A 25,579-nucleotide genomic window follows, 5' to 3' on the forward strand; every position below is an offset into this window, starting at 1 on the left:
CCACTGGCTACAGAGTATAGCACAGGTAAATGCCAGTCAACTTGGTACTTTGAATAGTTGGCATGCGGTGGGACACAGGGAGTTCAGGAATCTACTCTTCTGCATTCTCTTCTCTAGAGCAGACTTGCATTGTGTATGAGATTCAAATAGTCTTCTCTTGTCTCCCCCACCCACCTTCCTCCTTCCTGTCTCCCTCCTCCTTCTCTCCTCCACAAGCTCATCTTTTTCAGCTTTTACAAGTTCCCTCAGGCCCTGAGAACACAGATGACAAATGGCCAAGGCAATGTGTCAAATAATGAATGCGGAGAAACTGATATAATGAGAGAACAAGAGAGTGTGGGATAGGGAGGTGGGGGAGGGAGAGGGAGGGCAGGAGAGGAAGAGAGAGGGAGAGGGAGGAAGGGAGAAAGAGAGAGAGGGAGAAAGAGAGAGAGGAGAGAGAGAGAGAGAGAGAGAGAGAGAGAGAGAGAGAGAGAGAGAGAGAGAGAGAGAGAGAGAGAGAGAGAGAGAGAGAATGATAGACAGTTTGCAAGGCTATGAGCTATGCAGCTTCTACTGGAAGCATTGTTTTATAGAATATATTCTATTACTCTTTCCCTGAGCAGCAATAACAGCCGTCATGAAAACAGCTCACTCATTCTGCAGAGTAAAGGTGCAATGGAAAATTTAAAACTTCTTACTTCAAAATTGGGCTGCTAAGGAGAAAAATAACTAGCAATTAACATCTACTTAGTTCAGTATTTCCAGCTATGTGATGTATCTGTTTCCTGCATTAAGACAGTGAGACCCCCCAAAAGCTCATAATTAACCAAGACTACTTCTTGTAAGTCCCAGGCAGAATGAACTTAGGACTCCATATGCACAGAAGACATAATATCTGCGCATTTCTACCTAACAAGCTAAAGAAAAACATGTTTTAAAAGAACAAAACTGGGTCAGGGATATAGCTCAAGTGGCAGAGTTCTGGCTTAGCAAGCACAAATCCCAGCTACTATATATCCTGGGTGTGGTGATGCATGTCTACAACCCCAGTACTAAGGAGGCAGACACAGAAAGGTCAGGCCAAGGCCATCCTCAGCTACCTTGGGAGGTGGGGCCAGTCTGAAATATTCTTCAAGACAAACAACAATAGGTGTTTTGGTAACACTGTTAAAGTTCCTTTTTAACCTGGTAAAGTTTATATTTTCTCATCTCTGGAAGAAACATTTTAATGTGGAGAACAGTGTCTCCTACTAACAGACCGATGGCAGCTCTAAGAGGAAACTTTTTTATGTTATTTTGTTGCGGTTTATTTGTTTTTTGTTTGCTTGTTTGTTTTTAAAGACAGAGCCTCACTAAGTAACTGGCCTGGAATCTACAGATCAGGCTGGCCTCAACCTCACAGCCTCCTGAGTGCTAGGATCAATGGTGTCTACAATTAACACTGTACACATCACATCAAAACACTATCTCTTAGTTTTGAAAAACAACCAGCAACCACAATGAATATGATTTTAAAATTCTTTTGTACACCTATCAGTTTGATATTCTACATGGAATTTGTCTCTCTGTGAAAGTCCTGACCGGCTGACACAATGGTTCTCTTATTGGTTAGCCCATGTGCTTAAGACTATCATCTTGATCTCACACTGACCTCATTAGCACTGTTAAAAAAGTCATTTGCCATCATTAACCAGGTTTTTCTTTCCACCATGAGTCTACCAAACTCTTCTTGGAGCCGATTCAGTTTCTGGTTAGAGAGTTGAAGATGTTCCTTTTCTGTGAAGTCCTTAGACAGTAGAATCTCCAGAGCTTGGCTCTTCAGCTTCTCTATGGTGGAATTCCATTCCTACAAGAGAACATACCCTTTAGTGACCGAATGCAGACCCTGTCATGAATTCAGTGTTTGTCCCTCCCTCTCCAAATCCAAAAGTTCACATGGGTTTAGGATGTGGAGCCTTGGGAAGTTAGGTCATAGGGTGAGAGCACAAGGGGAAGTTAGTCTGCATCCCAGGAGACAGCCCTCACCACAACAGAACACTTGTCCCTTCCTGACCTCCAGAATCATGAAAAATGCACTGCTATTGTTTATCAGACTTTGCCTATGTTATCTCAAGTTACAGTGACTAGAACTAAGACACCCACTTTGTAATCCCTGATAAGATTCAGGGTACATGTATCAGAAATCTGTCATTATATTTTCCAATCCATAACATCTAATTAATCATGTGGAAGCCAATGCTACATCATAGGTTTGAGTACCAACATGTAGTCATAATGGAAATGGACACAGACAACAGGCTCCTGAAGAAGAGAATGTGAGAGGGAAAATGGTAGAGTGACTGATGGATCACCCTCAATGCAGATCACATCCATTCCCGTTGCCTCTAACCCTAAACAAACTCATTTTGTTCTATTAAAGAAAAAGTATCTGTCCCACATTCAGTCTCCTTGTCAACAGAGCAAATATGTACAACAAAGGAAGAGAAATTACATGTCTATGGCTATTGTTTTTGCATTAGCCTACACATGGAGATTGAGATTCATGACTCATGGTAAAACAAATACCCACCATCATGCAGTATTTTCATCTTGGTCCTAGTTTAATCTACTAATGCCTCACACTTAATGGCACACAAGCACGTCACAAAAAGAAGTAGCTTTCAGCCTTATGTGGCACGAGGGTTAAAAGCACAACCAATAAAGAAGAATATACAAGTTGGAATAAACCAGTATTTGGGCTAATTTCTTAAGTAAGTTCAAGTTTCTTGAAATTGGAGTGATGCCAGATTCATCCTCATAAAACAATAATTGCCTCTAGAGATGACTGTTTAGTTAGTGTGTTTTCTGACATCATCACAGCTGACACTGAGTAAGGCACAGGGCAGTTTGTAAAGCATAAGAAATTTAACATCAGACTTCACACATCTCAGCCTGACTCTGTCCTGGCATGTCTGCTATGCAAAATGTCCTATTATTAAATTGTATTTGTTACATTATGTTGAATAAAATAAGTCTAATTTTGGAGTCATGACAGTTTCCATTATTTTCATAAGACACACTGAATACTATATACTTGGTACAATTGGGGACTTATAAAGAATAAAATGCAGCTTCATTCTTTAGCAATAGTAAATGCAATTTCATGCAACTATCTTATATTGCATTTTGAAATATAGGGATCATGTACAGTTTGTTAAGTGTACATACATAATATGACAGCCTTTTCAATGACAATGAGTGAGTCTTGAAGGTAGAAATGGCACATATTCTTTGGTAATGCCAATGGAACATGCCCCAGTATTTATTCAAGTGAAAACTATTTTGATCGAAGGATATGAAAATAAGGAAGGTAGATTAAGGGGTTAGAACTGGGGGTGGAGGAAGAGTGGGAGAAGCCTGTTACTAGTGTGGCTTGTAACTATAGTCTTTGAAATTCCCTGGATTTGGATGTGTTTCTTTTTTCCTAATGTTTTTACAGATGCAGGAAAGTATGCTACACACGCTGACATAGTCCATTAGGAAGTCACCTAGGCTAGCACATGGGTCTCCATACCATGCTACCTTTCTGGGAACTGAGAATAGAGATTTCAAACTCTCCACACTTCTTCCTGACTAGAAAAACTGTGCTCAAAGGCATGGGCTTTGTGTCACATGCCTTCTCAAGATCACCCACTTTTTAAAAGATCATTGTGTCCCCACTTGAACAGAACTAATGTATTTCATAGCATTCTTCTCTAAAGCACGGTAAATATCCCTCCCACTTCAAAACCAGCAAAGACCCATTGGGAAAGAACAAGCATTCTTGAAGTGACACAGTCTGCAGTGTACACACCAGCCTTCACTGAGTATCATCAGTCCTACCTTCTTCAATCAGCCCTATCATGCCCCTGTACCTAATGTTTGATCTTCATGTACAAGCATTTCTTTTTCCCAGTTTGAGCTAGGGGTAGTTGGATGTTCCCCACATGTTACCCAGTAGTGTTAAGGGGAACAGGGTTCTATGCCCCAGAAATTCTCAAGTCTCTGTTTTGCTGGTGTGTGTCAAGGCCTTCTTGGGGGGTAATGTCATGTGAAATATTTTGGACAAACTTTCTTGACAAGAAATCCTTTGTTTGCTAATTATCTCAGGAGTCTAGCTGTCCAGGTGGAACAGTCTTAGGAAACACATCTGTGGCTAAGAGGCCCTGAACTGCCTGCTGGTTCACTACTAACCCAACTCTTCCTGTTTGCCTTGTTTGTTTTTCCTTCTTTCCATTTTTCATATGTGTGCGTGCTTGCTGTGCTTGTGCATGTGTATGCATTCGTACCTTTTGGCACTTATGGATGGATTCTGCATGGGTACAATCGGTGAGTGTATGTGGAAGCCTGTGGTTGAGGTGAGGAATCATCCCCAATCACTCTTCAACCTTATTCATTGAGGTAGGCTCCCTCAATCAAACCCAGAACTCACTGATACGGCTGTTGCTAACTAGTCTGCTCTCTGGGTCTACTGTAGGCACCTACTAAGGTTGGAATTACAGACCATTTACGTGCAATTCCAGTGGTCCAAACTCCAGTCCTGACACATGTGAAATGTGAGCCATCTCGTCAGCTTTCTTTCTTTGTACATTTAGCTACCCACTCGACCCATTCAATACTTCGTGCAGTTGTTAAGATCGATGGGACAATTAATCTCGGACTCATGTGAAGAAATAATGCATGAAAATGCAGAAAAAAAACAGGTGATCTTTTCTTTAAAAGACTAAAACTTCTGTATTTATTAGTGAGGAAGGATCCTTAATAAATGCAAAACCTGGGGATTGCTTAGCAATCTATGTATATGGAAAATGTAGACAAAATCAGAAGTTGGAGAAATGTTTCATAGCCATTATGTGTTCTACTTGATGACTTGAAGATTTGGGATGCTGTACCAACTGCAACAAAGGGATAACTACTGCTTCTCCTTTCTGTATGGTAGTACTGTGCTAAGTGCCTTTCATGTATCATCTCACTTAATCCTCACCCACCCCTCTAAGGCCCAAGCTGTTATTCACATTTTAACCACAGGGTCACTAAGGCTCAGATGTCTCAGCCCCGGCAAGAAAAGGAGTCAAAATCTAAGCTCAAGTTCTTTCCACTGCCCCAGCCTCTGCTCTCCATAGCAATGACACAGCACTTTTTCAGTATAGCAGGAGGATTTACCGTATTAGCCGAGAGAACTGCTGTGATTAAACGTCCACAGGACCCTGATAAGGCCTCTGAGATGAAAGTCTTGCACCACCCTAGGATTTTCTGATTTCAAATCAGAAGCCTCACGACTGCAAAAACAAATGCTGTACATCTATTATACATATAGAAGATAAACAGATATAATGAAAAATTTACTGCCCAAACTCAGACTTAATTTTATTTTACCAATTGAATAAAATAATAAAGCTCTTCTTTATAAATAAGGAGAGGAAGGCCTGTTCATTAAAAATATTCATTAATCTGCCTTTAGGGTAAAAATTGAAAGCCACATGAGAGAGAACATTCTGGCACAGAGCCAAAGGTGTGGAAACCCCCACTGTCACTTGCTATTTTGAACCATGATAGAAAGAGTGGGCATCAACCTTCTGAAGAAACCACAAAGAATGGGGTCCAGCCTCTTACCTCTTTTCATTCCTAACTACATTCTCACACGGACTCCATGGGTATTAAACGAAGCTGGGTGCATACACAGCTTTTATTCAGTCTTCTCAGAAAATTGGCTCTGTTTTCTTTGGGCAGTCTGCAGGCAGTTTCTGATGCATTTCTATGCCATTGTGATGATGTATTTCTCCAGGCATTTTTCTGAGGGGACACTTTAACTGTTTTTTTTTTTTTAAGAGAAAACTTCCTGGAGTCCTCTGAATCAATCACACTTTAAAAAAATATATATAGTTGTCAACCTTTTGAAGGCTGGGGGAACCCAATGGAGAAAATCTTAGTTCTTTCTCTCTAAGTCATTCCTGCTGTCTCTTAAGTGTGAAACTTCTTACAGGGTTCCAGTCACTTTGAAGTAAAACATTTCCAGTGTGTGTCCCCAGCAGCAGAAGCCAAGGTCTGCCATTTCCCTGGCTTTCCTGTTAGACAGAGGCGCATGTATATCCCTGACCCAATAAAGCCGAGTGGCGGTGTGTACTCCTGGGCTCAGGGTGTCTCTCTGGGTCACTCTATTATTTCATTTTTTCACTCACAGCAGTAACCCTTTTAAACTGTACCACACAGCATTCCATTGGCTGTAGAAACCAAGCTTCTCCGAGCTCCCTCGATGGAAAGAGTGCTTTCAGAAGGCTTAGTGTGACCAGACAAGAGAGGGGAAAGGTTTTTTTTCTTTCTTTTATTTTTGTTTCAGGCTTAGGCTAGATCTTCAAATGAAGTTACGGATTGCCATTAGGCAGGTTCAGAAAGTAACATGTTCACTAGTCCAATTTGAAAAGCAAAAGGAATAACAACTACAGTCTGTTTAATAAGCTTTCCTTTGCACAAAACTTCCCCGCAGAGGAGAGGATGTAATAATTCAATACCTTATAGACACATTGTCATTCTATGCTTGATTTCACCAGGTAATTTTGAAGTGAGGGGTGATGGGCAAAATGCGATAGGGAATGCCTGTGTAAGAGACTGAGGAAGTCTTACTGGGGCTGTCACTGCCAAAACCAGATGTGGCAGACGCACACGTTGAGTTCATGTATTGCTCCCAAAACATGGCTGACTCCAAGGCCATCTACCTACATGCAGACCATTTCTTTTTCAATCTTAAATCTATGATCCCATTTGGCTCAGCACCAGGAGGATTTACTCATTGACGGAAAATCAGATTTTACATGATTGCATTAGCAGATGGTACAAACAAACCTGGCAATTTTAATCAGAGAACATTTGAAAGTCGGCTTTAAGCAGACATGTTTTTGAAAGAAATGTTTACGCTTTGGAAGAATGGCGGCGAGCAGGCAGAAAGCACAAATTCTGATTATGTCAAGTTGGACAGTGAACTGTTCTCCAGGTTCTCCTCATTATGTTCACTTCCAGGCATTTCCAGGCTGACCTGTACAATTGTAGGGTCATCCTGGAGAAAAATGGCTTCCTTACGGTTCAAGTGTGCTGAGTGCACTGCCCATGGGCCTTGTGAACTCTGCCCTCCTGCCGGGCACTGCTACAGAGGCCCCGGCTGCAGACAGAAAGAACTGTGTCTCACCTATGGATGAAAGAAATGTGTGATTTAGCCTTCCAGTAGAGAATTCCAGAAATGAGCAAGAGGTGGGCCTGGAAGATCTCTTTATACTCCTAACTTGCTAAGTAGCTCCAGGCTAAACGTTTGCATCTGAGTTCCACTTCCCCAGCAAATCAATGCAGTCACCACCACTTGGTGGTGCTCCTGTTTCTGTAGCAACTTGTGCCAATTCAATGACTCATCCACTGTGCTTCACATACCAGTATTTGAAGTGCTCCTCGGATTGGTTCATTAGCCTAATTATTCACAAATAATCCTGCTGGGATCGGGACGGACAAACGGTAGATATCCCCAAATTAATTTCTGAATATGAGTTAGGCTGTTTTTCCTCTCATTGCAAGAAAAACATAACAAGCAGCACCTCCCAACCCTGGCTTGTAAGCTTGTGCATTCTTTTACTCTCTCCAGTGTTTGGCCACTGAGTGGAGCCCATTCTTTAGCAGTGCAGGACAGGTGCTTGTGGCTAGCACTGAAGCAAACAGCTGTGTGGCACAATAAAGTTTTAAAGCAAACTATAGAAACAATAAGGTACGTGAGAAACAAGTCTCCACAATAGTGATTAGAGTACAAGTGAATCTTCTTGCTCTTCTTTAGTTTTAGGTAAGTTTTTAATAATGTGGGAAATTACAAGGGGTATTTTCCCAAGATTTATGTTTTTTGAGAACCACTGTTCTTTCTTCTTACGTCTTTGCTGAATCCTTTAGATATCTTGCCAGCCTCAAACATTTTTCTAGTTGATTATTACTTTATTCACACTGGTGTTTCTTTTTTTAATCAAAATTAATAAATGCATGACTGGCCATGACATTTTTATAGGACACAGTTTATCTACAATTAGATGGGCATATAGGCTAGTGAAGTATTTGTATTAGTGGCCTGCAATGGCTTAGTGTTTGTTAGAGGGTGTATGGTCATGTACTAAGGGTCCAAACATACATACATCAACTATTATGGAAATTACGAAGTTTCAACTTCATATGAAAATTCCCCTGCACGAAATCTATCAAATTGATAGAAGGAAGCCTTCTGTTTGTGTTTTGCCCATAATGATCATCAGATTACACTAGAACAGTGGTTGAAATTCATTAATATCTCCTGGGAAAGTTTTTAAAACACATTTTTAGGTTTTGGTTCCCTTCATGTCCACTGAATCATAGTTTTTATTGGCAGGGTGGGAAAATTTTATTTTTTAAAAAGCTGAACATTTTATTTGAAGTCAGGGAGAAGCAACAACACTTCTAGCCCATCAAATGTTAGGACTATCAGTGTAGAATACTCATAAGGTACTAATCAACAGGTAACAAAAGGCCTATAACACATTATAATCATTCCAATAAATGGAGGTTAGACTATATAATCCTGGTAGTTTTAGCATTAAAACTCAATAAACTGGACTCTTAAAAATTATGCTACTGCCTTGATGACTTGTAAACCTAAAACTTAAATTCTGTTTTATAAATCCAGTGAGATTTGAAATGGGCTGTGGAAGACACAAAGTCAAGTAAAATCCTTGTCTTCACATTTGCTGAGTGACTTGAATGGCAAGCCAGCATGAATTTGAAATATCTCTGACGCAATGTTGGCCATCATACTGATTCATGAGGAACTCATGCACTGTGTTCCATTTCACGTTTTCTTCATGTTATTGTCTTAGACAAAGAAGTCATGGATTTAAAGGGAAAATGAAAAAAACAAAAAACAATCCACAATCTTTTTTAGGTTTTTCTTTCCTAAACTTTTCCAAGTACCTATATAGGTATTTTAAACTTTTCCTGTAAAACTTTTTTTTTTGTTTTACAAGACAGGGTTTCTCTGTATTATTTTGGAGGCTGTCTGTCCAGCCTAGCCCCGAACTCACAGAGATCCGCCTGCCTATGCCTCCTGAGTGCTGGGATTAAAGGCATGTGCCACCACCGCCCGGCTCTCCTGTAAAACTTTTATAACTATATATCGAATATTTATACATCTTCATTATAGGAATAAACCCTTGCCTCTAATGGTATGGAAGACATCATCTGTCTTCAAACAAAATGTATTCAAGATCAGAATTTTCTTCTATGCATCTCCCTTTCTGTAGGATCTGTTGCAGCTTGTTACTAAGTAGGATTACAATACTCTCACTCTACACTCAACAATCTGTAAAGTGGCAACAAATGACTCTGGGGTGGTCATTTTATAACTCTCACACTGAATGGGGAACCTTCTAGAAAGCATTCTTCAGCATCTCTTAAGAATAGCTGACTAATATCAAAGGAATCATTGTGAGCTCAAGTGGGAACCAAGCAAATGCTTAATGAAGAGTGCCTGTCCCTTCTGGTCTAGAGAATCTGAGACCCTCTCGTAGGTCTTTAAGCATGGGCAGGTGTTCTAGCCGCAGAGCTTGGAGGTGTGATGGGGTAGAAGGCAGGGGCTGGTGCTTGTGAAAGAGACAGCCCTGGCCAGGGTAATGAGTCAAGGCAAGATGGGGTGGGGAGTATGGGAGGCGTGGTCTTGATCATAAGAGAAATGCAGTTGACCAGAGCAAGACTTTCACAGGCATGTCCTATGAGCAAAGATGTCAAGACAAGGCTTAAAGTCAAGGTGGGAGTGGTCAAGGCAAATGAAGACTACAAGTGGTAGGAAGCAAAAGTGACTAAGAAATAGTGAGGGGCTAAGAATGAAGAGTAGGGACTAGAGTGATGGCTTAATAGTTAAGGGCACTGGCTGTTCTTCCAGGGGACTTGGGTTTGATTCGCAGCACCCACATGACACCTCATAGCTGTCTATGATGCCAGGGTATACAACACCTTCTTTTGGCTTCCATGGGCCTCAGGCATACATGTGGTACACAGACACACACACAGGCAAAACACCCATGCACAAAATAATAATAAAATGAATATAGGATGAAACATGGAACTGACAAATGCTAACTAAAGGAATTTGGAAGGCTGATATAAATAAATCACATTTTAATGTATCCAATTAAAACTGTTGTGCCAATTGTTTCAGAACCTTCTAGAATGAGGAAGCAGCATAGAGACAGGGTAGCTGGACTGATACAAAACAGCTCCTGTGGCCCAGACTTAGTGGTTTTTTTTTAAAGGATGGAATGGAGTTTGTGAGCCAGCAGCTCAGAGTGAGACCATGAGACAAGAACATGGAATCCAAGAACACCGTAGATCAAGGAAACTTGGGGTCAGGGATTGAGTAATCACTAACTGAAGGTCAGAATGGTTTGGGACTGTTAACATTAGGTTATGCATCGGGATTTCCATGTAAGGACTGACCAATGATAAAGAATCAGGAGGAAGATAGGAAAACCAGAACTCAAAACAAAAGCAAGAAAATCTTCAAGGCATTTAAAAGGAATGACCTGAGGGTTCCATAGCAGTGACAGCAGGTGTTCCAACCCAGCGATTACAGATCACAATATTCTGTTTTTGTGGAATTTAGCTCCTTTTGAAACAGACATAGTGTTTTTAAATGCAAATTTCCCTTGGGAATTAAAAAGATATGGCTTGCTGAGCTTGAAACTAGCCCTAAGTAGGAGGTAAGAATTGGGCGACCAATTAAAGGAAACCCATTGTTTTATGGATTTTTCCAAGGCTCACTGGCAAACTCAATACTATTTATACAGATTTGTGACTGTTAGTGATGGGATTGTTTCTAATTTATGTTCTGTGAAAAATGACATCTGCTTATAATTGGGAAGTTCATTTAAAACTCAGGCAAGCAAAACAAATTATTCACTAAAATGAAGACAGAGGAATTGAGATGTACGGATGCAGGTATCCTAATGTTGGAAGATTACGGCTAATTTTTGCCTGGAGACATTTCAGGTTTGATTTCCAATCTAGAAAAAAACAATGAAAAATAAGCAGGTTCAACCCTATTTTACAGATTTTTCTTTACTGTCATCAGTTACAATGTGGACAGATTTAAGGAAGGACTAGGCTTTACTGTAACTTTTTAAATTTTGTACATATCTTAATTGAAGGAAGTCAAAGAATAATGAGAGAGTCTATAGTGCAACAATGAGTTTCTCTGTGTAAATTAAATATATGCAGGAATGAGAAGAAAACATTCCAATTGCTTGTGAAATACTAAGAAAATATTTGGATAGCCTGAAAACTGGTTATTTGGACTCTGGTCATTGCCCAATGCCTCCTGAGACATCAAAGAAATGTACAAGTAGTTCATTCATGCTGAATATTCCATTTCAGGGATAGTTATGAAGGATAACCATACACTTTCATTCACAAACTATATTCTGATCATGCTTCTCCCCTCCTCCAACTCCTTCCAGTTCAACCCCACTCCTAACTCATACATTTTTAAAGGAACAATCAGAAATCTCACCTGCTTATCTTTTGATCTTCAACCCCCTGCTTAATGGGTACATGATGGGGGAAGGGACCAGCAGCCAAAGGAAATCAAGTTCTAAGCATGGGCAATCATGTCCATACCCTCAGAGACTCGAGATCTATTTAGATTTATATTGTCATGGCTGGGGAGATGGTTTGGTAGTTAAAATCACTTGTTGCTCTTGCAGAGGACCTGAGTTTAGTTCCTACCACCCACACAGTGGCTCAAAACCATCTGTAACTCCAGTTCTGGGGGTCTGATTCCCTCTTCTGACATTTGTAGGCATCAACCACACACAAGGGGTACATATATACATTCAGGCAAACACTCACACATATATCTAAGATAGATGAAGGAATAGATAAATAGATACATAGATACATAGATACATAGATAGATAATTTATAACTAGGTTCTAACCATGACTACAATTTATACTTTGGGACTCTACAACTTAGATTGTCTTTGATTCTACTGTTTGCTTGGTTGATTGGCTTTGTTTTGTTTTTGTTTTATTTTTCTTTGTATCTTTGGACTCTATCTATGGTTCAAAGTCCAGCATCAGCAGTATTACATATGAGTTCACTACACATGAAGACACTGCTGGAATGACATCCTGATATATCAGATCCTGCTGTAGTTTGAGAATCTCTGATATACAGCATTCTGCAAAAGAATCTCTCTCCTCTCTCTCTTTCCCTCCCTTCCTGTCTCTCTAAGTTAGACAGGTGTCTAAGTTAAGGTTTCTATTGCTGTGAAGAGACACCATGACCACAGCAACTCTTATAAAGAAAACATTTAATTGGGGTGGTCCAATTACGGTTTCAGAGGTTCAGTCAATTATCATCATCATGGGTAGCATGGTGGCATGCAGACAGATGTGGTTCTGGAGGAATAGCTGAGAGTCCTACATCTTTCAGGTAATAGGAAGTCAACTGAGATATTGGTGGTATCCTGAGCATAGGAAACCTCAAAGCCTGCCCCCTCAGTAACACATTTCTTCCAATGACACCATACCTATTCCAACAAAGCCATACCTCCTAATAGTGTCACTCTCTATGAGATTTTGGGGGCCAATTACATTCAAACTACCAAAAAAAGATGAGAAAGACACAAATAACAAAGACTATGAGGAAGTTTGTACATGATATGATCTTGTATGTAGAAAATCCAGTGGAATACTCAAAGTCTCTCAAAACTAATACACCACCACCTAAATCCATGCTGTTTCTATAGATTAACAATGGCCAATCTGAACAGGGAATTAGAAGAAAATTTCACTTATTGTAGTATATGAAAGAATAAAATAGGAATAAAGTTAATGAAAAAAGTGCAAGACAAGTTCACTGAAAATTATTAATCACTGTTGAAAAGCAGGGAGAAACCCAGTCAGTAAGGACCTAAATAGATGGAAAGATGTTCTATGAGTGTGAACCAGAAAATTTTATATTGTTAATATAGCAATGCTAGGGCTGGAGAGATGACTCAGTGGTTAGGAGCACTGGCTGCTTTTCCAGAGGACTTGGGTTTCTTTCCTATCACACACACAGTAGCAAACAACCATCTGTAACTGTAGTTCCAGGGGACCCTATGCCCTCTTTTGGCTCTTTGGGCATTGCATGCATGTGGTTCATATATACACATTCAGGCAAACACCCATACACATAAAATTTTTAAAAAGAAAATATATAGGACAGTAATAGTCCCCCAAATATCTAGCGATACAAAACAATTCTTCATCTTCGGGGCCCTATCTGAAAAACCAGAAGGCTGATCTTAATAGTCACATGAAATTGCAGGGAAATCTAAATACCCAAAATGACCAGGGGTGGTGGTGGCTTGAAATAGGAAAAAAAGTAAGAGACCTTACACTTTCAAATTTCAAAACCTTTCTCTCAAATTAAAATAGTGTGGCACGTCAGCATAACAGACAACAGATAAATGGAATAGGGGTTAGAATCTAGAATTAAGCCCAAACATCTGTGGTCAATGATAGAGGTACCAAGGTCATTTAATCAGGAAAATGGTTTTATTCAATTCCTGAACTGCAGGGATTCTGGAAAACCATGTAAGAAACTAAGAAGTTAATCCCTTGCCTCACACCACACACAAAAATCTACACCAAATAGAATAAAGACCTAAATATAAAAGCTAAAGCTTCAGCATTCTTCAAAGGGAACCCACTAATACACCTTTGTGACCTCGGATTTAGCAGACATGCCACAAAAAATGTAAGCAAGGGCATTTAAAATAAGCTGGACTTAATCAAAATTACAAGTTTTGTCCATGGAAGGATGCTATGGGTAAAGGAGTTGTATGAACATTTATTCAAAGAAATATACACAATGGACAATTACCACATGAAAAGACTACAAAGTTATTAGTTACTAGGGAAATGTAAGAATTTCCAATCAACTAGCATTTCACACATGCTCAGGAGGGTACAAAATGAAATAAGGTAGAAAATGGCAGGTGTTGGGGTGGAACTGGACCCCTTGAGTATGAAGTGATATAGATGGCAGACACTGAAGTGATTCCCCCAGAGATGTGTGTTTATCTTGGATAAATGTATGTGTGTATATGTGTGTGTGTGAGTGTGTGTGTGTGTGTGTGTGTGTGTGTACTGAAAATAGGTATCATATAGAATCATGTACACGAATGTTTGCTGTAGTAGACAAATCATAGAAGTAACCCAGATGTATGGATAAAGTAGTATATTATATCCACAAAATAAAGTATTTCTCATCCATAAGAAGAATGAAGTACCATGGTAAGAACAGACCTGTGAGAAGTCAAATATAAAAGATTTGTTTATGTGAGTTCATTTATGTAATACATACAAAACAAGCACATCCACAGAGACAGAAAGCAAATCAGTGATTGGTTGTGGGTGTCAGAGAGGCCATGCTGATTGCTAAAGAAGCCGGGTGTGCCCTTTGAAGGCCATGGAAATTTTCTGTGATACACAATATTACAAACATACTAAATATCACTAAGGATAAATTTTATAATCTTTTTATCTGTGTTATTGTTGTTAAGGACCTATATGACAAGTGTTTTGCTAGGCACGGTTGTATATGAACAAGAAGGCTGCAATTTTTTAAATTACTTAGATGGCAACAGAAATAAGCAGACATGTTCAATTTTATGTCTTACACTTATTTCTAATAGGAAGGAATATATGTACCCACATACTAGGTGCAGTGTTAATTTTCTATGATTAATGTTATGTAATTTTTCACAGAATAAAACTGTATTGTTCAATTGGAAAGACAGAATAAGAAACAAATTTTTAAGGAGTTACTTATAGTGGCTGAATAGGTGGTAATTATGCATGAAAATTATTCAAATAAACCTGCAGGAAATTCTACTTTACTTCTGTTTCTCATACTAGAAAGCTCAATGTTGACTTTTTCCTTTGAATAAATTTTCTGTGGGACCACAGCACTGGTGCTTTTCACAAGATATTCTAATAATATTATTATGGGAACCCGGGGCCAGGATCACAAACCCAGTTTACGAAGTCAGCCGCAAGTGGAAAATATTTTCAATGGCTTGGAAAATCAGATTAGATGATGACTCATGGAAGATGGTTTGGGTCTTGAAGCTGGTGGATGTGAACACTACTGTATCAAAACATGGGAGGTGATGTTTCTATACACCACCCTCAGTTTGCTTCTCAGAACTGTAAAGACAGCTGTTAATGAAGGGCTTTATAACCATTATACTCTCATCTGTAAAATCTAGGTACAGTGAGGCCATGCATGACTAAAACTTCTAAGTCCCTTGTAAATTCGAGCATGGACATGTTTTCACATGGGAATTGTAAAACGCAGGCTTTGGCTCTAGGTGTGATGGGAAAGCTGAGAGGGAAACTTGCAAAGCATGGCTGTAAGTCTCTCTAGAAGATTCGGATTAATAACTACTATCCCTAAATAGACTATGACCCACCTCTAAAGTCACCAAACATTTCATTCAGCCTCATTTCTCATATACTGTCATATAGAGTGTTTGCAATGCAATCTCAACTGCAGAGAAGGCTCTCTTGTTTGAAGGGCATCTCATTGCTCATTGTCTCTCAACTCCAATGCTTATCAGAACAAGGTATCAAATGGGAACAGGTGGAAGGAGGCATAGTAATTGCTAAAGGGGAATGGTGTATTTTGTGGGAAGTTCTTAGGGTGCACATGCCTTTTCTAGAAAAATCAAACAAAACACCAAAAAACCCCAAACAAACAAAAACAACAACAAAAAAACAAACCTCTAGTCAAAAACCTTTTCTGTCTTTGTGGAATAGTAAGCCTAGTGACACCAGATCATTGAAGATTGTTTTTTTTAAGATTCTATTTATTTTTATTTTATGTATATGGGTGTTTTGGCTTCAAGTACATAAGTTCATCATATGAGTGTTGTATATATGGAGGCAGAAAGAGGGCATTGGGTCCCCTAGGGCTAGAGTTACCCATAGTTATAAACTGCCAAGTGGTCTAGGTTAAATGCTCTTAACCTCTACACCACCCCTCAACTGAGAGAGTTCAGGCTTCAGAAGAATCTGAACTCTGTTTCTGTTTTTTAAAACCTTTACTATTTTAAGATTAATAATCACTTTTATTTTTATTTTATTTTGCTTGCATGTATGTATGTGTGAGGGTGTCAGATTCCTTGAAACTAGAGTTATAGACAGTTGTGAGCTGCCATGTGGTGCTGGGAATTGAACTCAGGTCTTCTGGAAGAGCAGCCCATGCTCTTAACTGCTGAGCTATCTCTTCAAGCCCTTTATTTTTATTTTTTAAGCTTGATGTATACAAATAACGACACAGATTCTCTGGGAATGAGATCCAGATATCAATAATATTTCTATACTTCTCAGGATGCGATGAGTAGGCAAAAGTAAGAAACATGGGCCCCAATACACCCCACAGCACCAACTAAAAAGGGCTTTACTGAATGGAGGATTGAAATTATGGGAGCCCAGGTCAGTTCTGGAAGGCAGTTCTTCTATGAACATGGTAACTGATCTGACTCTAAAGTTGCAACTAAGCCTTGGAGTATCAAGTTCACTTTTTATGCCATCTAAGGATGATTTAAAATAATCCATGTTTGCTATTCCCTCATCAGTTATATATGTGAAAGGAAAATAATTTTCATATTAATAAAAGATGGTCTATCTAAAACAATGACTCACATTCCAAGGTTCTATTTAAATGCCCCCAACTATTTCAGCAGACTCTGACACTTAACTGAGAGCAGAATAAGTTACTCCATTCCCTGCTCTGAGCCCCAACTCCCTACATCCCCCTGCTCTGTCTCCCTGGGCATTTTCTGTGACTACAGAGGACCTGTCCATCCCGGAAGGATCACCCTGAGTCTGCCCACACCTCAGTCTTCAGTGCCTCTGGTCCTTGCCCAGTGCTTAAGGTGAGTGGGGACCCTGCTCTGAGCCCCAACTCCCTACATCCCCCTGCTCTGTCTTCCTGTGTGTTTTCTGCACATATAGAGGACCTGCCCTTCCCGGAAGGATCACCCTGAGTCTGGCCACACCTCAGTCTTCAGTGCCCTCCATTCACTGCCCTGTGCTTGATCTCCTGCCTTGTGCTTGAGTCTTTAGTCCCCTCTGGTCTTTGCCCTGTGCTTGAGAGTGTCCCAGAGACCCACCTGCACCCATTGAAGTATTTTCTGAAAGAAAGAGTGGGAAGAAGGCAATATAAAAACACAGCCAACAACAGCGGAACCATTATGACACCATCAGAGTCTAGAAACTCTACACCAGCAAGACCTGAACATACCAACACAGATTAAACAGAAAAGAATGACCTTCAAAACAACCTCCTGAAAGTGATAGAGGCCCTCAAAGAGGATATGAGAAAATCCCTTAAAGAAATGGAAGAAAACACAATCCCCCCAAAAAATGCAAGAAATCAACAAATCTCTTAAAGAAAGAAAGGAAAGCCAAGAAAAAAGCAATCAAATAGATGAAGGAAACAATTCAAACAGTTCAAGAACTGAAAACCAAAATGGAGACAATAAGAAAAACACAAACTGAGGTAATGCTGGAAATCAAAAGGCTGAAAAAAAAAACAATCAGGAACTACAGATGCAAGCATAACTAACAGAATACAAGAGATGGAAGACAGAATCTCGTGCACTGAAGATAAACTAGAAGAAATAGATTCATTGACAAAAGAAAGTCTTAAATCCAATAAATCCTTAACACAAAACATCCAGGAAATATGGGACACCGTGAAAAGACCAAATCTATAAATAATAGGTATAGAAGAAGGCGAAGAAGCCCAGCTCAGTGGTGCAGAAAACATATTCAACAAAATCATAGAAGAAAATTTTCCAACCTGAAGAAGAAGAAGATGCCTATGAAACTACAAGAAGCTTACTGAATACCAAATAGACTGGACCAAAAAATAAAAAAGTCCCCTCACCACATAATAATCAAAACACCAAACATACAGAATAAAGAACAAATATTAAAAGCAGCAAAGGAAAAAGGCCACGTAACATATAAAAGCAAACCTATCAGAATTACACCCGACTTCCCCATGGAAACTATGAAAGCCAGAAGGTCCTGGATAGATGTTCTACAAACACTAAGAGACCACAGATCCCAGCTCAGACTACTATTCCCAGAAAAACTCTCAATCACTGTAGATGGAGAAAACAAGATATTCCATGACAAAGCCAGATTTATACAATACGTATCCACAAATCCAGCCCTACAGAAAGTTCTAGAAGGAAAACTCTGACCCAAGGAAGTTAACTACACTCAAAATAACAGAAATCAGAAATTACCAGAAATCAGAAATAGGAGAAAAACTCACACATAAAATGACCACCAAAAACGGATTCAAAGCAAACAAGAATCAACAATCAATGGTCATTAATATCCCTGAAGATCAATGGTCTTAACTCACCTATAAAAAGATACGGGCTAACAGAATGGATACAAAGACAGAATCCATCCTTCTGCTGCATACAAGAAACATACCTCAATTTCAAAGACAGACACTACCTCAAGGTTAAGGGATGGGAAAAGACTTTCCTTCCAATCAAATGGACATAAGAAGCAAGTGGGTGTAGCTATTCCAATATCTAACAAAATAGACTTCTAACTAAAATTAATCAAAAGAGATGAAGAAGGTCATATTATATTCATCATAGGAAAAATCCATCAGGAAGAAGTTTCAATTCTGAACATATATGCCCCAAATATAAAGGCACCCACGTTCATAAAAGAAACATTACTACAACTCAAATCACACATTAAATCCCACACACTTACAGTGGGAGACTTCAACACCCCATTCTCACCACTGGACAGGTCCACTAGACAGAAACTTAACAAAGAAACATTGGAACTAACAGAAGTTATCACCCAATTGGATTTAACAGACATCTATAGAACATTCCACCCAAACAAAAAAAAGAATATACCTTCTTTTCAGTACCACACGGAACCTTCTCTTAAATTGACCACATACTTGGCAGTAAAGCAAACCTCAACAGATACAAAAAAATTTGGAATAACTCCCTGTATCCTTTGGAATACTTTGAAAGCAGTTCTAAGAGAAAAATTCATGGCACTAAGTGCCCACATGAAGAAACTGGAGAATTGCCACACTAGAGAATTAACAGAACACCTGAAAGCTCTAGAACAAAAAGAAGCAAAGTCACCCAGGAGGAGTAGATGCCAGGAAATAATCAAATTGAGAGCTGAAATCAATAAAGTAGAAACAAAAAAAAACAATACAAAGAATCAATGAAACAAAGAGTTGGTTCTTTGAGAAAATCAATAAGATAGACAAACCTTTATCAAACCTAACTAAAAGACAGAGAGAGAACATGCTAATTAACAAAATTAGAAATAAAAAAAGGGGACATAACAACAGACACTGAGGAAATCCAAAGAATCATCAGATCATACTTGGAAAATCTGTACTCCACTAAATTGGAAAATCTAAAGGAAATGGATGATTAAATCAAGAAGAGATAAACAATTTAAACAGATCTATATCCCCTAAAGATATAGAGGCAGCCATAAAAAGTCTTCCAACCAAGAAAAGTCCAGGGCCAGATGGTTTCAGTGCAGAAATCTACCAAAAATTCAAGGAAGAGCTAATACCAATGCTCTTCAAATTGTTCCACACAATAGAAGCAGAAGGATCACTGCCAAACTCTTTTTACGAGGCTACAATTACATTAGTAGCCAAACCACACAAAGACACAACCAAGATAGGGAATTATAGACCAATCTCCCTCATGAACATTGATGCAAAAATACTGGCAAATCGAATCCAAGAACACATCAGAAAAATCATACACCATGATCACTAGGCTTCATCCCAGGGATGCAGGGATGGTTCAACATACAAAAATCCATCAATGTACTCCACCATATAAACAATCTGATAAAGAAAAACCACATGATCATCTCACTAAATGCTAAAAAAGCCTTTAACAAAATCCAACACCCCTTCATGATAAAGGTCATGGAGATACCAGGGATAATAGGAACATACCTAAACACAATAAAAACTATATACAGCAAACCAACAGCCAGCATCAAACTAACTGGAGAGAAACTAAAGGCAATTCCTCTAAAACCAGAGCAAGACAAGAATGTCAACTCTCTCCATATCTCTTCAATATTGTACTTGAAGTTCTAGCTAGAGCAACAAGACAAAATGGCAGCCCAAAGAATGGGAAAAGATATTCATAAACCCCACATCTGACAGAGGGCTGATCTCCAAAATTTACAAAGAACTCAAGAAGCAAGTCTCCAAAACATCAAAGGACCCAATTAAAAAGTGGGCTGCAGAACTCTTAGGAATATACCCAAAAAATGTACCCTCATACAATAATGACATCTGCTCAACTGTGTTCATAGCAGCATTATTTGTAATAGTCATAATCTGGAAAGAACCCAGATGCCCCTCAACTGAAGAGTGGATAAAGAAAATGTGGTACATTTACACAATGGAGTACTACTCAGCAGAAAAAAATGGAATCTTGAAATTTGCAGGCAAATGGATGGAACTAGAAGAAACCATCCTGAGTGAGGTAAACCAGTCACAAAAAGACAAGCACAGTATGTACTCACTCATATATGGATTTTAGACTTGGAGCAGGGCATTGCCAGCCCACAATCCCACCGCCAGAGAGTCTAGGGTTCAGGGAGACATGCATGGTAACTCGGAGAAGGGGAATGGGAGGAGATCTGTTAATTGGATGGCGGGGGAGAAGGAAAGGGCAGAAGGAGATGGGAGAAAGAGAGGGAGAAGAGAGGAGGGGAGAGGAGGACATGGGAGAGTAGGAAGGTTGAGCCAGGGTAAGAATAGAGGAGAAAAGGATAGGAGATACCATAAAAGAGGGAGCCATTCTAAGTTGGATGAGAAATCTGGCACTAGTGAGATCTTCACAGATCTACAAGAATGACACCAATTGGCATTAAGGCTACCTTAAATGCCCTCCCATGATAATGAGAATGATGACTACTTTGTATGCCATCCTAGAGCTCTCATCCACTGGCTGATGGAGGCAGAGGCAGACACCCACAGCTGTGAATGAGTTGAACTCCTGGAACCCAGTTGCAAAGAGGAGTGATGACTAAAGGAATCAAGATCAGGCTGGTGAAACCCACAGAGGCAGCTGACCTAAACAAGGGAGAACACATGGACCCCAGACTGATAACTGAGGGGCCAGCATGGGAATGATCCAGACATCTCTCCCACCAAATCTGGGTGACAGAGAGCAGCCATTGGCAATCTGTGGGACCTTAGAGAGTAGAGCAGTATTTATTCCTGGCATACAGAAGGACTCTGGGAACCCATACCACGTGGAGGGATGCTCTCTCAGCCTGGACACATGCGGAAGAACCTAGGCCCTTCCTGGGATGATGTGACAGACTCTGAAAATCCCTCATGGAAGCCCTTGCCCTCCATGGGGAGTGGAGGGGGGGATGGACTGGGGGTGAAGGGTTAGGAGGATTGGGGGGGTGAGAGAGGAGGGGAGGGAGAGGGAACTGAGAGTAACATGTGTAAAAAGTTAAATAAAAAAATATGAAAAAAGTTACTCCATTCCTCTATTTGAATGTATTCCAGCAAGAAACAATGGACTTATTTCTGCAGTTTGCTTAGAAAAGGCCAGCAAGACTGACAACCCATGCTATCCAGCCCCCTGCTGGTTGGTCCCACTGTGGGAAACACAGACACCTGCCTTCCCTGTGCCCTTATTGCTCCCATGAGTTTCAGTAATGACTCCCACTTGATGCCTTATTTCTGATCAATTCTCTTTGACAGTGACATCCCCATCCCTCTCCTCAAGGCTGCACACAAACATGGGTCCAGAGTGCAGCATGCTGCTTCCTATTTGGGATACATAAAAATTTGAATTCTGTCTCAGAGAAATAAGATTATTGAAAACCCATAGGTGAAACTGTCTTCCTTAGGGTTTTTATTACTGTGAAGAGACACCATGACCATGGCAACTGTTATAAAGGAAAGCATTTGATTGGGGCTGGCTTTCAGTTCAGAGGTTTAGTCCATTATGGTCATGGCAGGAAACAAGGTGGCATCAGGTAGTCATGTTGCTGGAGAAGGAGCTGAGGGTTCTTACATCTTGATCCCACAGGTGACAGGCAGTAATCTGAGACAGTGGGCATATCTTGAGCATAGGAGACCTCAAAGCCTGTTCCAACAGTGATATACTTCAACAAGGCCACACCTACTCCAACAAAGCCACACCTCCTAATAGTGCCACTCCTATACGCTTATGGGGGTCAATTACATTCAAACTACCATAAAAACTGTCTGTAAGTTTGCCTGATGGACAGAAAAGTAAACAACATTTTGGGGCTACTACTTACACGTAAGTGCTTGCACAAATGTTGTCTCTAGGGATTCCTAAGTGTCCTCTAAAAATGAGGTACAGAGAAGTGTATCCAATGTTCTGAGTGATTACACAGCAGGAATTTCAAAACTGTTTTTGTTGTACTTTGGTTTTGGTGTTTCATGTAGGTAGATACATGATAGTCATCTTCAATTTCACTTCACTCAGAACATAGTCCACTCAGGAGTATGGGGGAGAAAGAATTAGAAAAGAACTATGGATATTACGTTTCAATGGTCCTCTTTTCTATACTCCACGTGTCCTTAAAAACTGAAGGTGAACAAGGTGGTTGAGGAAAATCTCGAAGTGCCAAAGGGTACAGTGTCCCCAAGCACATCTAACACTATGCATGGGCCTGCTCTGGTCAGCTAACTGGCTGACCTCTCTGGTCCTGTGCTTAGAAGGACCCATTCCAGACTAGATGTCCTGGTATCACGAAGCTGGTTTCTAGTAAATTGTACAGAAAAGTCTTCGTAGTTTCATTTTGATCTGGGTATCATAGACTGGGGAGCTTGTCCTTTCTGTATGGCCAATGATTTGGGTAAGGCATTAGGGGGCATGTAAAAGCTAGAGAGAGTTGCAGTCCCTTCAACTGGGAGCCCTACGAAGGTTGAGTCTACTAGAACTCAGTCCTCCAGCCATGTCATAACCATTGTAAAACAAGAGTGGTTGTGATTACATGAAAGGGATCCTGATGAGATAAGGCCTTCTAGGAGACAGAGAAGATCACTAGACCCTCTCCTGAGATCCTAACCACTCAGTTCTGTTACCTCCCCCAGCTGAATGCCATTCTTCCCCAGTTGGGTACTGGGCTGGGCATGTAAGAGTAAATAGGAAGTAGAAGGTTGACTGGGATTGGGACTTCAGGGAGGAAGCTTTCATGAGTCATCACTCATCCTGGGGTGTACTTTCCAGTGATTAAATTGCCCCAGAGTCATCCATGCACCTATAGATAACCCTCACCTATGATTCTGTAAGTAATCCTAATAAGCTCATTGGTCACCAAGATGAACTGTGATGGAATGGCATTATATCCCCCCAGGAAAAGTAACACAGTAGTGTCAGAGGCATACGGCTATCTGGAATAGAATAACATGGATTTCCAAACTGTAAATATCCTGGGGAGAACTTTATGAGTTGGATATACTGAAAAGAGCTATGCAGGCTGCTGGGGTTGGCAGGAAACATCAACAGTCTTAACAAGTTGTGAGCTCTGTGAACTGCAATAATGTGGTAAGTTGTGTCCATGGGTGCAATATTGGTATGAATGTTATAGGGGTAACCAACCACTTTATGATTAGACTTAAGACCAACTTTATAAGAGGAAGCATATTCCTGGTATTACAAATTTGGCCAAGAGCCCAGGGTTTGAGGAGTTTACAACCACCAAGTAAATTTACTACTAATATTTTATAAGATAACAAAATGATCTCTAAATTTGTATCTTCCTACATGCAAATTAGAACAGTTCTTAGACCTATTCATAGAGGTTCTTTGTGCAACGGATGGTCATTAACTAGAAACTCACAGCTGGTCAAAGTGCAAAACTTTCAGCGGCCCTGGGGACTTCAACTTGGCTTGGTCTTGTTGACACTCTCTACTCAAATTTGCTTCTGTCCATCCTCTGTTCACCCCTCTTCACCTGTCATCCAGATATCCACCCACTCCTTCATCTGAATCCAGTCCTGACCTTTTTGCTCTGAAGTTGGACTCAACTCCATAGCTTCTTTCTCAATCCTGTGGCCTTGCAGTGACTTGACTCACAGTCAACACAGTTTCTCCAGCTATGTTGAGTGCATGATCTTATCTGTACAGAGATTCTTGAAGCCCTGTCATTTTCTTAGTTTTGGCTTCTCAGGCCTCCTTGAATCTCTTTGAAACCCCTGCTTTAAACCTTTGAAGTCATTCCATAACAAATATATATTATATATTCACAGGAACATATATATGCATAAATGAAGATATATATGTACGCTATGTGATATGTAGTGTGATGTGATCTGAGAATTAATGTTAGTAATCAAATTAGAATATTCACTTCAGTCAAAGGAAAGTGGGACTATGTGGCCCATTGCTGTCTTTGAAATTGTTACAGTTTGCCAATTTATTCTTATTCAATAAATTCTGACATTGTGGAAAGACACAAACATGTTCCTCTGTTTCTAACATAGCACACTTGTGACACTTTTCTTCGTATACACCCAGAGTTTCAAATGTGAACTGTAAACATCAGACACAGTATTCTAGAACAAACATCATGACTGAAGTCCAAACCATCCTTGGGCTGAAAGGAAACAGAATCACTTCACATGTACAGTCACTGTAATCCAGGTATGTGTAACTTATGTGTTAATGGTGTTTGTTCCTGTGCTAAAGGTAGTTATCCTAAGCAATTTGAATCATTCTGGTACTTAAAGTATGAGGATATTGACAGAAAATTTTTCACCAAAAAGTCTAAGTTTGATAAATGTAGAATAAATTAATATATAACTTCAATGAAATGCCTTAACATGCAACTGAAGCTGAAAATTTTAAAGACATTTTAAAACTTGTGCAGTTATTATGGGATCAGTTGTCTTTTGCAACTGCATATTTTAACAGTCAGTTAAACACGACATTAAACCCTTGAAGTCCTACAATATACTGCAGTATTCAAACACAAGCAAGAAGAAACCCAGAGTGCCATGGCCCTTACACTACTTAAGTTTAAATAAATACAGTCTATCCCCCAAGCCCTGTATGAACTCTCAAATGAGTATTTGATTTGTCTTCCTTGCTGTCAGCCACCAACTAGCAAATGCTTTGCAACTTTCATAACTTCATTTAACCTGTAACTAACTACTCACCACCCAAGATGCTCTAGGGACTGTGACAATGATTCCCTGTACTCAGTCTCCATGAGAGGATTTAGTTCCCTGGAGATCACTACAGTTGACTGCCTGTCTGGGAGCTAGGATTTCTTGCAAAGCAGGGCAACATGAAAGCAAGTGAGCAAGTGGGAGAATGATAATGAGAACAGTGATGAAGCCAAGTCCAGAAGTCAGCAAGGTGACGATGCTGTACACAGATGACACCAAAGCAAAACCCATAAAACCAGCAAAGAACCATTGTTTAGAAATA

General features: G+C 39.9%; 1 protein-coding gene across 2 annotated transcripts in view; it reads right to left on the reverse strand.

The window, feature by feature from the left end:
• The window catches only part of Ccdc141 (coiled-coil domain containing 141), a 160,737-nt gene that overhangs the window by 76,098 nt on the left and 59,060 nt on the right, over positions 1 to 25,579 (reverse strand). For both annotated transcript variants that reach the window (XM_040745675.1, XM_013122082.3), the window contains exon 7: positions 1,634 to 1,828. In XM_040745675.1, coding sequence (XP_040601609.1) covers positions 1,634 to 1,828 — 195 coding nt within the window. The remainder of the gene's footprint in view (positions 1 to 1,633; positions 1,829 to 25,579) is intronic.

The sequence above is a fragment of the Mesocricetus auratus genome, unplaced genomic scaffold, assembly GCF_017639785.1.
Source record: "Mesocricetus auratus isolate SY011 unplaced genomic scaffold, BCM_Maur_2.0 Super-Scaffold_100004, whole genome shotgun sequence".
NCBI lineage: Eukaryota > Metazoa > Chordata > Mammalia > Rodentia > Cricetidae > Mesocricetus > Mesocricetus auratus.